Source organism: Pinus tabuliformis, chromosome Q (assembly GCF_031772625.1).
Source record: "Pinus tabuliformis cultivar Carrire ecotype Pingquan chromosome Q, CPIR1, whole genome shotgun sequence".
Taxonomy (NCBI): Eukaryota; Viridiplantae; Streptophyta; class Pinopsida; order Pinales; family Pinaceae; genus Pinus; species Pinus tabuliformis.
In genome coordinates this window covers 1,148,754,027-1,148,770,224 of record NC_142296.1, presented here as the reverse complement: position 1 = coordinate 1,148,770,224, position 16,198 = coordinate 1,148,754,027, and the positions used below count along the sequence as shown (strand labels likewise).

Sequence of the window (16,198 nt, the reverse complement as noted above, 5' to 3'; positions counted from 1 at the left end):
TATATAATGCAAATGGGCTAGTAGACCAGTCCACTATGAGCATCACTTTACCTTTATAAATCAATGCACTTCCAATTAAAACACAATACAAATGGGGAATGCACTATGGGCATTGAATTTCCCTTCTAAACCAATTTACTTGAATCCAAACACAATGCAAAGTTTCTCTTATAAATCAATTTACCTCCAATTGAAACAAAATCAATTGGGTTCTCAACTATGGACATTGAATTACTCCTATAAATGAATATACTACACATCAAATGCAATGCAAACACTTGACTTGATGGCAAAAGAATTCCCATATTCATAACTTTACTTTTACACAAATGTAGACAAGAAAGATTTGTCCAAATTGACAATGATTTTACCATATTCATTACTTTAACATAATGCAATAATACATAAATTGCAGTCCTTCTACTGGCCACTGCGTATGTTACCAAATTTTGGGACAAATTAAAATCCCTTACAGTTAATGAATACAATGATCATGGAGAAAAAAAAAATGACAAAGAGGAATCCTCTCCAACAAGCTCAAAAAACTTGTAATGTAATTAAAATAAGCATTGAACATTTTAGGAGTAAGTTCAATAATATGAGAGAAATCATTATACCAACTTGTGGATTTTTCTCTTTTTATAAAATGTAGCACTTGAAATTCATTAATATAAAATAGTTTCATATTCACAAAGAACCTAACATTCCATACATCAACAAATATGTCAAAGAACCTAACATTCCATGTATCCACAAATATGGAGACATTGCAATAAAGAAGCTCCTCAAGATGGAAATTTATAAAAGGACAACCTAGATCCATGTGATATAAACTCAATAATACAAGAGACTAAATCTGACTAGAACAAAAACCATTAACAAAATGACATAAAATTCAGATTTCCCCACAAGCCAAATGCCACAACAGAGTGAAACAACAATACACAAGTACATTCGTTCCAACCCAAACATTAAGTGAAACTACATATTTTAATTGTAAGTGTTATAGAAGAATGAATCGGAAAATGAATTTCACAGATTAATGCAGTCACCGTATTTAAAGTATCTGTGTAAGAAGTTTGAGTGTGAAATATCTGCATATTACCGCAAACTCTATTCCAAATAATACATAAATGAATTAAAACACAATGCAAATGGGTTGGAATACTCACTATGAGCATCAAGATACCTTTATAAATCAATGTACCCCAAATTAAAACATAATACAAATGGGTAATGCACTCTCGACATTGAATATCCCTTATAACCCAATTTACTTTGAATCCAAACACAATGCAAAGTTTCTCTTACAAATCAATTTACCTCCAAAAAAGCATTTGGAAATAAAAACAGTCTTCCATCTCACACTGATAAGGTTGGGTAATTAGTTGTGTGATTTTTTAAGGACCTCCATTGGATACCATAGAAAGTAAACTCCACCATATACAAATCAGATAACCCTTATAACAGTTCAATCCAAATATCCAAAAAACACCACAAAGATGATTTCATTGTAAAAATTCATTACAAATCTAATTAGACCACCAAAAAAAAAATAAAAATTGACTACATTAGGTTTGAAGGCAAAGAAGGTCTAAACAGCACAAATTAGATGAACAACAGAGAATTTCAATCCCATAACAGACCATAGGGTCGAGGCTACCACTTGAATACCATAGAAAGTAAACTCCACCATATACAAATTGAATAACCCTTATAATAGTTCAATCCAAATATTCAAAAAACACCACAGAGATGAACTGCGCATCAAAATTCAGTATAGAGCTAATCAGACCACAAAAAAAAACAATTTCCCGCATATATTTGAAGGCAAATAAGGTCTAAACAACACAAATTAGATGAACCACAGAGCATTTCAATCCCAAAACAGACCATAGGGTCGAGGCTACCCCTTGGATACCATAGAAAGTAAACTCCACCATATACAAATCAGATAACCCTTATAACAGTTCAATCCAAATATCCAAAAAACACAACAAAGATGATTTTTGCGTCAAGATTCATTACAGAGCTAATCAGACCACAAAAAAAAAAATAAAAAAAATTGCCCACATCATATTTGAAGGCAAAGAAGGTCTAAACAACAAAAATGACAGCATTTCAATCCCAAAATAGACGATAGGGTCGATTCTACCCCTTCACAGCCTACTTAAATTTCATCACCCTTGAGTGGAGCTTCTAGCTATAGGTTCCTGCCCCATACGGGGGTTTATAGCCCCAACTAATCAAATTGTAGCCTACCAGAGGAGCTTCCTAAGCGTATCAAACACTTTAGACTAAAAAAATCACCTGAGATTTAGTGGGTACATGGGCTAAACCTAGGGTCAAATTAAATCAAACACTACGCCCAAAAAATTAAGAAAACAACTCACGTTCAGGGGAGGGTAAGGGAGGGTAACAGAGCAAGCAAAATTGACAGAAATCATAACAGAAATCAGAAGAAAATGTAGAAAACATGCAATAAGAGCTAATTTCCCAGAAAATTCAAGTGTTCAAAAACACAATAGTGCAGCAAGAGCAAAAAGAACAAAAATCCCAACAACAAGTTTAGGTGTTGAAAAACAAAGTGGCTAGTAGGATTTAGAATCCTACCAGATAGACGTAGAAGCCACCACTGTGTCCAAACATTCCCCAGACCTCGTCATACCTTTTCCGCAACAGCCACATAAATTACCTGCAACCAAAACTTGTAAAACATGAAAAAATTAGCAGTTGGCAAAAAATACAAAAAAATTACAGGAAACTTGAAAAAAACTCATGTATTTAGAAATTTACCTTCATGGACATTGAACTGGTTAGAATTTCGCACTGGCTCCTTCCCAAACAACAAGCCGCGAAAATGAAACAACGACCAAGGTATTTGTAAACCCTCGACGGTGCAAAACGAACAACAACAACGACGAAATTTGTAAACCCTCGATGATACACAATGTTTAACAACAGTACCAACACTGCAAGGAAGGGGATCACACGAAACAGCCTGGTCGAAGAAAGATATGGCAGGTAGGTGGGATTCTGCTGGATAGATTTATGGCGGGCTGGCAATGGCGAAGGAAGGGGAGCACCCACACGTGAGAAAACACTCAGATTGACATTCCCTAAGAATACCTCCAACTACAGTGAATTCCTTGCCCTCCGGAGGGCTAATTTCCCAACAAATTGAAGTGTTAAAAAACACAATAGTGTAGCAAGAGCAAAAAGAACAAAAATCCCAACATCAAGTTTAGGTGTTGAAAAACATAGTGGCTAGCAGGTTTTAGAATCCTACCGGATAGACGTAGAAGCCACCACTGTGTCGAAACATTCCCCAGGCCTCGTCATACCTTTTTCGCAATAGCCACATAAATTACCTACAACCAAAACTTGTAAAACATGAAAAATTAACAGTTGGCAAAAAATACAAAAAAATTACAGGAAACTCGAAAAACACTCATGTATTTAGGAATTTACCTTCATGGACCTTGAACTAGTTAGAATTTCGCATTGGCTCCTTCCCAAACAACAAGTCGCGAGAATGGAACAACGACCAAGGTATTTGTAAACCCTCGACGGTGCAAAACGAACAATAACAACGACGAAATTTGTAAACCCTCGATGATACGCAATGTTTAACAATAGTACCAGAGTTAAATCCCCCTTGAAATAGGTAAAGCAACAAAACCTTAAACCATGAGCAACAATGCCATGCCCAATTAAACAACCACACCATAAACCCTAAACTGCGAACGAACCACTACAAGCAACCTCGCCCAGTGAGCAGCTCAAGAGTGGCAGACATGGCGAACCAGTATTGGAGTTGTCCCAAGCCATCGTTGGCAGAGCACATCGCCCACACACTAGAACCGAACAAAACAAAATAGGGTAGATAAGACATCACACAAAACAGATGGAATGAAACCCTAAATGGAGAGGTAATTGCAAACTTAAATTCCCCTACCCACCACAACATGTGGCAGGAGCTACTTGAGAGGTGTCATACAAGGTTGGTAGGTGTCTCCACATCGCCAGTTGAGGTGGACGAGGGGGCGCACAGGTAATGGTCTCCATCCCCTACATTAACTAAAAACACAGAAAATCGTAAAAAAGTGCTTGTGATCAACCAACAAAGATTAAATTTTCCCAAACTTTTAAAGGCTTTCCCAAATTCCAGGATATAGCAATCAATTGATAATTCCAATGGGAGGACCAAGACATGGATTGGAATGACACGCTCATAAAATCGTAACACCTTGCAAACATGTGGCAAACAAGACACTCCATAATTCATTTTATCACCAACAATATAGTAATCATTTGAGAATTCAGATGTCTCACACATCTCTCCACCTACACAATCATTTTGATTTTTCAATTAATTTTGCAACCTTTCAATTCCATTCAGGACTCAGAGAAATGATATTCCTTCAAACACAATTGTCATCGTTCAGTTGTAAAAAAAATAAAAAGTCAATTGTTGTACATCCATCTAGTGCTGATATAAATATGCCTTGAACTAATTAGAAATAATTTCATTTTCAATTTAAATTATTTAAATTAGTCATGACATTAGACTTAACATTTTAACATTAGAATTGATTTTAGTGTGATTTTTGAACTTTCCAGTGCCAAAATCCAGTGGAAAAATTTGAGGTGAAATCTTGATTTGTGTTATTTAAAATGGTTTTTTAATTGTATATATGGATTCAGCACCCTAAAAGATCCCTAGGGAACTTCAATTGTGCAGGAGTTACCTGTCAAACTTGTGATTTCAATCAATTTCGGTTGGATTTTAGAGAAATTAGACTGAGAAAAACCACCTGAAAAACTTTAAAAAATTCACACTAAAGACAACTCCTTTGAACATTACTTAAAAAAAACAAACTAAAAATAATTTATTATAACTTAATGATATAAATAATTATCTAAAACCTCCTAAACCCTTTAATGTTTTTAAAAAACACATTAAAGTGTTTAACGTGTTTTTAAAAAACACATTAAACTAATTATATTGATGCTTTAACAATTATTATAATGCTCTTAATAAATAGTTAGTAACTTTGACTTGGGTGTTTGAAATGTTTTTTCATGGATCAACTATTGAGATATGATGTGCTATCAATATGTGCTCATTAATTATTAAGACTTTAACATCATTATCATTATTATAAAAATATAATTTCAACTCAACAAAAAATATATATATATAATTTTTAACATTTCATATATATATATTATTATATCATAAAGCACAAATTTTATGCATATTAATATTCATAAAATATTAAATTATATGAATAGTCATCTATATATATATTAATTATTAAAAATAATAATAAATATATAAACTTATTAAATTAAAAAAATATATTAATATCATTACATTTTAAATAAATATTACAAATCTAAATCATTTGCAACCACAAGTCCTATCACCCTCAACATCCCTCCATACCAAGCAACTTATCATTCACCCCCCATACCAAGCAACATATTATTCGTGTGACCATCACTACCACCACCTTCACCAAGCCTCTCAGGCTATAAAAACATCATTATCAAATTAACTCATCATTAAACTACTATTAAAAATTAAAATCTAATTAAATTAAAATCTAATTAGCTAAATTTTCTAAGCTTACAATATTTTCAAATTTTAAATATATTTATCAAATCACTTGGTTCTAGTTGAAAGTAGAATATGTATATAGAATATGAGCTTGCATATATCGCAACTAAATCTATGTGATAGATCCCAAGATAATTGATATGCCATCGATAAGATGTTGATGAAGGTTGCATCCCACTTTACGTGTGATCACATAATAACATCACAAATTTCTACAAATATACAAATAACTCATAAATTTCTATATTTTAACCTTATAAAATCATAATTTTAAATATATAAACAATATTACAAATTTTTATATTATAACATTGTAATTTACGAATTGTAATTGTTAAAATCACAATTTTATATTTAAAATATTCGTGTTTTTTTGAAATAATATTTAATATTTATGACCATCATAAAAATTAATAATTATTACATGAATCATAAAAATTAATAATTATTAGATAAATAATAAATTTAATCAAACATACAAATTTACTAACTATTTAAATTTACAGCAGTGGCCAAATTCAAACTTATCCACGTTGCTAAAGTGTGGCCACTTTGAATTTCAAAAAGTGGCAAATCACGAAAAGAATAGATACAGCTGCGGTGACCACGGTCCTGTCTGTCGTTCGTAACTCTTATTGTGGGCTCGAATACGTAAGGACGGTCTGCGAGCTCGTGACCGACAACAAGGCGGCATGAAGGCCTAACTTCAATTGACACGTCTACAATCAGGTCACTCTGCACCCATTTTATATAAATCTAATAAATGGAAAGGCTCATTGGAACAAGGTGGTCTGAGGCGCAGAACACCAGACATTACTGACTGGTGGCTAGGTTTTGGCTATTGACAGAGGCTGATTTCTAATTTAATGTTTATCTTTATTTAATTTCAACTATTAATTATAAATGTTTAAATAAATATTTCTAATTCACACATATACAATTATCATATTTCCCTGTTAAAAATATGAATCAAAACGCAATTCGTATAATTAATATTTAGTGCTATGAAACAATTCATTTACCTTTATTTAGTGCTATGAAACAATTAATATTTAGTGCTTTGAGTTGAGTTTGCCTTTTTGCGTACCCATTAAAGCAATGTCTGTGACCAAACTGAAAGTCGGTTCCCGAGTGGGAAGGCGTTTGAGAGACTTTCACTATGACACATCGTACTTAATGAGTAAAGTTGGAAATTAAACTGATAACCCTTTACTTTCATATTAAAAAATAATATTAATATTTTTGAAATATAAATATAATTATCAATGTTGTTTTAATAATTAATATATTTTAAATTTATCAGTATTGAGAGGAATGAGAGGAATTAAATTTGTTTTCTCTAAAATAAGTTTGTAACTCAAAAAAATTGATCTTCCTCAAAATTTAATAGATTTGGAATTAAATCTAAACATATTTATTTATTAATTATAACCAATTATAATTATAATTATTAATTTTATATTTTAATTTTATTTTTTAATGTAATTTAACCCAGTCAAATGTTAACATAACATAACAATGTCTCTTCTTTAGTAGGCTAGATAGCACCTCTAGTGAAATAAGATAGAATGACAATTTTATACAACTGACCCTAATAGATAATATTTTTCCATGAGGTCTCTTATTTTTGGATCATATGCCCTTCAATTTTTTTCTAAATCTCTTGATCTTAAATTTAAACTTTGTTATCCTTGAAACCACTAATTTATAGGTGCACATGAACAATAGGTGCACATGAACAATGACTAATATCCTTTACTTTCATCAATCCCACAGGGTTTCTTACACCTCTCATATCCAACACATTTACATGAACTCCTTTAACTAGTACAACTCTAATTTTATATGTTTGATTCGGTCATACAAAGGCATATTTATTGGCATATTTCCAGTTATACCTTCTAAAATTCAATCCTACAACGTTAAGGGAAATTCCATCACAATTTGAGTAATTCAATCCTACAACGTTAAGGGAAATTCCATCACAATTTGAGTAAGGGAAGTTCTATCGTAACTAGAACACGAGAGGTATCATCTCTTCTAAGAGCAACAAACCTCTCTATTAAGCATGATTTATTGATTTTTCTTTACTATGCTAGAAAATATAGTGTTTGTATGAGAGAGATATTTTGGTTGCAATTCAATGAAATTTTTTCTAGTCGATTACTGATTTTTTTATTGTTTAAACTGGGATTTTGATTATATATATTGATTAATGCTATGTGGAGAGTTCAAAACTCAAATTTGTAATTACAACAAATCCCTACTCAATTTTGAGCAAATTAGACCATAAAAACATTCAAAACATCTAACAAATAAACTACAACTATATACTAACAAATCTATTCTATATATACACATGGTATGGAAAAACCATGAAATTATAAATGACTTATAACATCTTTCTATCACAATGGGAAAAATGGTAAAGAAAAATGAAACACAACCAAAATTTTAGTACGTGGAAGAAATGAGAAATAAAAATAAGAACAATTTAAAGAGACACACCATGTACATGTCCATAAATATTATAAGACTTCAATCCCCATCAAATAAACGTAAAGCAGGAATGTACGCAACATTACGAAAAAATGAAAGTGAGATGGAACCAGCAATTAAATCCTCGAGCGATAATAAAAAATTATAACTTGTCACTATAACCTCTTGTATTATATTACAAAATAATTAAGTCACTATATCCTTTGTATTATATTACAAAATAATTAAGATTTGCAACTATATACTCTCATGCTAAGAAAATTTTTTGAGGCCATGATGTTTAGACCTATTTACTCCACTTTTAACACGTGTAACATCCATGTTAACCGAATGTCTATTTGTATATTGTACTATATTTTAGAGCTCACATTGTGAGAATTTGGACGTACTATATTTAGGTGCCAATTTGGTGGGGATATTGGGATTTGGATATTCTCTATAATTAACTTTGAATCTACTCACTTCATATTGATTTTATGTGAAAGTAGTGTTACCAATTGGTTAAAATAAAAAAAATAGTGTTACCAATAAGCTAAGGAAAGTTAATATTTATTTTTAAGATTAAAATAATGTTATCTAATTTATAAGTTTAAGATATACTTTTAGATTACGAAATAATGTTATTAATAATGAAGTTCGAAACCTGTACGCTTTTGTTACTGAATTATATCCTACAGATTGTTTGTTGTGAATTCGACACTGCTCGGAAATAGTTGAAAGTCAAAACGAGGTATTGCTTTTCACATTCTCATTACGGCAAGTTTAAGTTGATTGTAGATTTTTTGAATATTTGGGAATCTGATGGACATAGGTACGATCAAGAAATTGATTACGCCCATGTTCATCAAATTCCCAAATATTCTGAAAATCTATAATCGACTTAAAGATGGCCTTCGCCTTACACTTTTAAATTGACATGTAAAGGTGTCGTCAGTTATAATAGACTTAAGGATGGCCTTCGCCTTACACTTTTAAATTGACATGTAAAGGTGTCGTGAGTTTTACCGTGTGTAAAGTAAATCAAATTTTGTTTGCCAGAACAATGACACCTTTATGCTCTTTCTATTTTCCCTTCATATGCAATGTGAATGAGGAGGTTGTGAAGATTTGACAAATAAAATGAGAGGTACGTTAATGAGGTCCACTTAGTATCTATTTGTCCTTCATTTACAATGTGAACGAAGAGGCTGATTTGAAATATAAACCGAAAGGTAGGTTAACAAGGTCCCACTTATTATGCAGTGAGATTTGAGCTGAACCTGTTACTCATTGGATTGGGGATTCAACTTCCAGGGTTATCGCATGTTTTACACTTTTATAGTGGTGTCGAGAATGTTCTTATTTCCCATTTCTATAGTGTTGGTAGGAATGCTCTTGTCGTCCATGTTCAAATATTTTATAGGGATACCTAATAAGTATGTTTTTTCGTTTTCGTGAGGAGAATGTGGTTGAGTTGGAATCTAATTTATATATGAAAATAAACATTGATGTAATATTTTTAAATTTTTAAGTAATATTAAGATGGTAGGGTAACTGGATTTTTTTATTGAAATTATGATTTTTCTTTTTAATTGTATTTTTTAAATTATGAGGTTTAAGCGCAAAAATATGGTTTTCAAAATTTTTCTTTTTATTGTCATATTAGACATCTTTTGGATTCACAATTACCAAGGTAAAAATTATTGCTTAGCTTATTTCATAAAGAAAGAACTTTCTCAATGTGCCATGTCATAGCTTTGTTAGTTTCCTCTTCCTGCCCCAAATGATAATCATTTGTGTGAAAACAAATATGGAAGAACTTTCTCTATGTGACAAGAGGGCTCTCTCTTCTTCTTGTCACATTCTTCCATCCTTTCTTTTATTGTGTTGTATCGCAAGAAATATATATTTCTTGTGATGCATCACATATTCTTAACATTAATTTTTTACATTGGTTCCCTTCCTTTTCTTTTTTCTTCTATCCTTACCTTTTTTTCTGTCATCTCATCTTTCCTTTCTCTTTCTCCAATCCTTTCCTTCATTTCTTGGTTATGTTGCATCATTAAAATGTTTGTGATACATTATATTGCATTCAAAGACTTTATGCATGTGATATGTTGTGTCCATAAAATTGTTTTTTACATGATATGGGCTTTTTTTTGCTTCATAGTCCATCTTTTTCCTCCTATTTGTCGCATCCTCCAAAACATTAGGAATGTGATGTATTACATCCCAAAATTTTTTCAATGCAATATGCTACACTCCACAATTTTTTTGTATGAAAAGTTCATTGCATCAACCTATATTTTCTTCTTTGCAACATTCTTAACTTGTTCATCCTTTACCATGTTTCACAAGACACGTAACTTCCCCTTGTGTGTTGTGTCCCATGGCTTGATTTCCATTTAGCCTCCATTATGTTGGCTGTAGAATATGTGGCTATTAGATCTAAAACATTATTAGTAGAGCATCTAAGATTCATAGGCATATAACTGATAGTAAAGCAAGAACTAGAGAAGGATGAAAAACATTGGTGGAACCACTTCGACCTAGATCATTTGCCTTCAAGATTTATGGGTCAATCCAAATTCCATAACTTGAGAGGCCATATATATATATATATATATATATATATATATATATATAATTTGTTATACTTACACATGAAGCCTCAAAGTCATGATTAAAAACATGGACAAATCTAATAATTTATTGCAAGGGCTAATTTTAGCCAATAATTTGCATATTTCAAATCTAATTGTGATTCAAGCCTCTAGAATATTCATAAAACAATGCTCTTATGCTCTCACACATTTGATTTCCATTTAGCCTCCATTGACATTCTATGGGAAAACATTTATGTGACATACCTTCAAGCCAATTTAGCAATAAGGAAAATATTTGGTACATTAACGTCCGTGACAAGGCTTATTCACAATTCCTTAATATGATCAAACCTGTTGATGACAACATATTATGGAATATGGTGGGCTACATGTCGATCACATCCAACTATCAAGGACAGTGATGATAAGATCCTTCCATTATCGATTCACATGCAAGAGATTCACACGGTATTTGGTTTCATATATGAAATAAATATTAAATGTTACTAAAAAGAAAAATACCATATTACAGATATAATCTTAACAATGAACACGAGGAATATTGACTTTCTTATGAGTATTATCTTCATTGAAAACTATTTTTGGATTTGGAGTAAGACTTAAGACTACTTCTAATTGGCTAATAGCTCATCTTCTTCAAAGATAATGAAACTGGTTACCCAAGAAACAAAGACATTTGGAAAGAATGAAATTCTATCCCATTATGGACCACTAGCTTAGTCATTCTAGTGACATGATTTTTATTGAATAATTGTAAGTCCGCATAGTTTCATTACACAATAAAGATAGAGACATCATGCATTCATCAACAACAATCAATAATAATTATCCTCACCACTAATTAACAACTAAATCAATTGTAAAAAAATAATAATTAAAATTAACATAATGGTTACATGTGCACATAAATACTAGTACAACCACATTAAATATTAATGTGGTTGATATTGTTGAAGGCTTCATTTGTATCTATCACTGATAAATATGTAACAAAAAAACTATTATTATGAATTATTGCAACAAAAATATTATTATTAACTTTGATTTTACTCAACCCTTAAGAATCCCAAGTCTTATAAAAACAGTATTGTTGAAGAGTTTCTATTAGTTACAACCAAGAGATAAAGTGATTTTTCTAAAATTAGGTATACTTCGAAAATCTCTAGGATATGTGACGTAATTTTTTAAAAATTTATTAAAAGTTAATGCAACTTAGCAAACTCTCTAACAAACTACAACATAAACTAAGCATATTCCCTTGAGAATCAATCTAAGCAATCCATTAAAAAAGTAAAAAAAATAAACAAATCCTCATCCACCTTAAATTGAAATAAAAAATCTTCAACAAATTAAACTATTAATTTAATCTTTTTTACATAAAAATTAACATAATTAAATATCAAGCTTTGGAATTAAGTTACTTATGTGATTAATAAATTGAAACCAACTTGTGAATGGATTTCATATATAATCCTCTTTAAAAACTCATCTATTTCTATTTCCTTTTTTTTGGGGTGGCCTTTAGGTATCTTGGGAAGAATTAGGTAAGGTCTTGAAATTTTTGAAGGTTTTATATCATATATAAGTATGGGATTTTTTATTAATTTTATTTTAATTTATTATTTATTATTTAATTTAGTTAAATATGTATTTAATAAAAAATTAAAATTGGGTATTTACATCTCACATATAGGTAATTTATAAATAAATATATTAAAAATACAATTAAAATATCAATTTTCTTTTTTAAAAAAATATTTTATTTATCTATTATATTATTATTTTATTTTATTTTTAATTTGATTTTATTAAAAATCAATTTTTATTTTAAAAATTTCTCAAATATTTATCATAAATTAAGAAAAAATGTTATAAATAAATTAATTAAAAAATAAGGTACCCAAATTTCATCCTATTGGAAATTTTTGTTAAAAGTAAGTTCCTATTTATAAAATCATAATTTTAAATAGAGAAATAATATGTTGGACACTCGAATATTATTATATTTATGAATTGTAATTGTTGAATTAAGGCTTTTGTGATCATTATCAAGTTTTTGAGACATTTTTTTTTGGCAATAATCACATCAAAACTCATTTGTCCATGTGTTTCGAACTAGTGCAGCAAATGTGGTTCCCAGCAAGTACAACAAGTGTGGTTCATCGTCAAGACAAGATTAACCAGATCATGGCAGCAACTAAATTAGTTCCATAACTAAATTAGTTCAAAGATATCTTACAGCGGAGTATACAGCACGAGAGACAACTCCTAAGGATGTGGTCCAAGAGCACCGTTAGTAGATACAAGGGTAGAGACACTAGCAAAGGTAGCTTTAGTTCCTCTAGTCCACCCTGTTCCTGGCTTAGGGCCTTGGTCTGTGAATGGCAGCAGGACTATATGAACTGGACTAGACTACATAGTAATTGAATGAAGTTAATGGAAATCGAAAATATTTCATTTATACCCATTTTCCAGGTGAGGGCAATGATTGAGCTTCAATCATGGTAAGATGTGTTGGCGGACTTTGTGATTCTAACCAAATCACTGTTACTAGAGGTAAAGGTAGAGGCAAAGGTGAAGAAAGTAGCAAAAGTAGCTTTCGTTACTGTTTACGCTGTTACTGATTAGGGCCTTGGTCTATGAATGGCAACCGGACTATATACACTGGACTGCAGGAGATGGTAATTGAATGAAGTTGATGGAAATCGAGAATATTTCATCTATGCAAACGAAAATAAAAATACTTTCATATCATAATGCTTTCTTAGTAAAATTTAAATGAAGATATTTTTATATTAATGAAATTGTTATAATTTTAAATGAAAAAATGTTTTAGTTTTAAATAATAAAAATAGTTCGGGTAAAAAAATACTTTCAGATCATAATACTTTCAAAGTAAAATTTAAATGAAGATATTTTTATATTAATGAAATTGTAATAATTTTAAATGAAAAAATATTTTAATTTTAAATAATAAAAGTAGATTTTGTAAGGGATAAATGGGGATTCTCGATTTTAAATGAGTGATATTTTAGATATGATAAAGATGTAATATTATTAAATTTTTTTAAAAAATTAATTAATAAAATAAAATTAATTTAATTGTTTAATTTATTTAATTAACGGTTAGATGAAATCAATTAATCAGTATTTTTAATTAGTGAATCGTTAAAATATATATAAAATATTGAAAGAGATGACGCACATTATCTCCAAGTTATGTGATATGACACAAACTCGAAGTTATGGTGATATGGCCGCTCGTGAACCAAACATATGATTATCGAAGTTATGGTGATATGGCCGCTCATGACCCAAACATATGATTATCTTTTGAGTAGGCGAGGTGGGCTGTGCAACTAAGGAGCGATCAGTGAAGCTTTATGCTCAGAAGGCCCCTGAATTCGACCCTCGGACCTAATGGAACCAAACACCAGCCAAAGCATCTACAACCGGACTACCATCTTAAGGTGCAGAAGCATATTCTGCTCATCAGTACTTATTATATCACTATAACCGAATTTACAATGAAAAGCCCCAAAATTTGGCTCAAGGCTGGAGGTAAAAGCTATGGTATACAGATTCTATGAAATACTGAATATATTATTTGAGGCGAGGAGCCCTTGAAGGCTTCAGACATGGAGCTCATGTCCTCCTCCGGTGGCAGCGAATGCGTTGACGAGAGCGAGAGCATTACTTATCAATTTGCGCGCGTTCTGCACGCGATCGGTGACCATGGCCGTAACATGACCAGTGGCGTGGAGATCCTGAAAGCCATTGAGGCAGGATTCCTGGTCTGTAAGGGCCGCGCTCATCCACGTCTGCACGTTGCTCATCTGAAACTTGAAAGAGTATGGCTTCAGTTGCTTCAGCTCCACCAGAGATCCTTTAATCTCGTACGTAGTGTCCCTGAAATCCCCAAGACAATCCTTAAGCGCTGCGTTTTCTCTTTGACTCATCAAGGCGCCTCTGGCTTTGAGGCCGGCGGCCCAGACAGAAACGTTGCGAGCATTAGAGAGGCTGACTACCACGGCTGCTTTCGCGAGATCACTCTGCTTCGCCTTAAGACGCCCGGCGTAGGAAGAGAGCGACGAAACGCAGAGCTGGCAATATAGAGTCACGTTGCACGAAGTTTTAATGAATTCCGCGATATCCGTGTGGTTATAGTACGCCGGATATTTCACGTCCTCCATTGTTGCTGCTGCAGCAAGTGAAGGCAGCATGAGAGCAATTGTAATAACAGATAGAATAGCGAGTAATTGATCCATACCCAGTCTAACTCTAGAAAATAATGAATGAGATGTAAAACCAAGCGAATGCGACTATAAGCTCTGGAAGCGAATGGCTCGTTATAAATAGGGATGTTAGCAACATTATTTCCGCTTTTGGAGGTACTTTTCCAATGGGCCGCGTCCAGCAGTGGCTGATTAAAGTCGGTGACACTGCAGCAGATCTTTGATAATATCTGTAGGTTTCGCACTCCCACTTGCATTCCACGAGGAACTGTGGCCACACTCGTCAAATTATGAGAAGACCCGTTTACACAGCAGACCAGATTCTATAGCCGGCGTGCTCGGAATCCGGGTATAAATCAAAAAGTTTTGTTCAAATTTAATGGGAATTTGATAAAAAAATATAATTTTTATTATTTTATTATTTTTATAGGCAGTAAAAAGCAATTTAAAATTTGACAATATAATTTTAAGATTTTTTTGTTGTTTAAAATATATTTTTGAATGTATAAATATATTTTTGAATGTTTAAAATATATTGGTCAAATTCTATAAGAAGACCGGTTGATATAGCATATCAGTTTCTATAGTCAGCATGCTGGGAAACCCGGGTATAAATCAGAAAATTTTACATAAATTTAAGGGTAAGTATGTAAAGAATATAATTTTTTTTTTTTTTAATTAATCTGTTGAAGAAGTTTAGTCTAATTTATAAATAAAATAACATTTTTTTTTGGAATTCACTATAATTTGGTAATACAATTTCAAGAATTTTTGTTGTTTAAAATATATTTTTGAACTTATAAATGGATTCAAGATTTTGAATATGCACATTAAACAATTTAAACTGGAGTTTTTAAGGAGATTTTGATTAAAATTAACCAAGTTTTTAACCAGATTTTGATTAAAATTAACGAGAAAAAATGTAGTGAAAAAATGTCATTTTGTATATAAGTTAGGCTACGTTGTAAAAAACCTATCATAACTCAGTGGTCAAAGCAACACTGGACAACTATCTCTGGGTGCTAACCATGAATAGGTTGAGTCATCACCCTTAATCAAAGAAAACCACGCCACTTAGAATAACCAGCTTCTGCTGGTCCTTAAAGGGGCAGACTTTCACTCCTCACTCCTAATCCAAAAAAACCAAGCCACTTAGAATAACCCATTGATGTTGGTCTTTAACGGGGCAGACTTTCACTCCTGCCAAATAACCTTGGGTCTTGAGTCGTTAA

General features: G+C 31.7%; 1 protein-coding gene across 1 annotated transcript; it reads right to left on the bottom strand.

Moving 5' to 3' along the window:
• Positions 1-14,066: 14,066 nt before the first annotated feature.
• Positions 14,067-15,038, bottom strand: LOC149223668 (21 kDa protein-like). The gene has a single exon (XM_089383380.1). It carries the CDS (start codon positions 14,997-14,999, stop codon positions 14,364-14,366), a length of 636 nt encoding a protein of 211 aa, XP_089239506.1. The 5' UTR covers positions 15,000-15,038; the 3' UTR covers positions 14,067-14,363.
• Between the last annotated feature and the right edge of the window lie 1,160 nt (positions 15,039-16,198).

What these genes read in the sequence shown, in the direction of transcription:
- LOC149223668 (XM_089383380.1), bottom strand. Translation starts at nt 14,999, where the DNA reads ATGGATCAATTACTCGCTATTCTATCTGTTATTACAATTGCTCTCATG.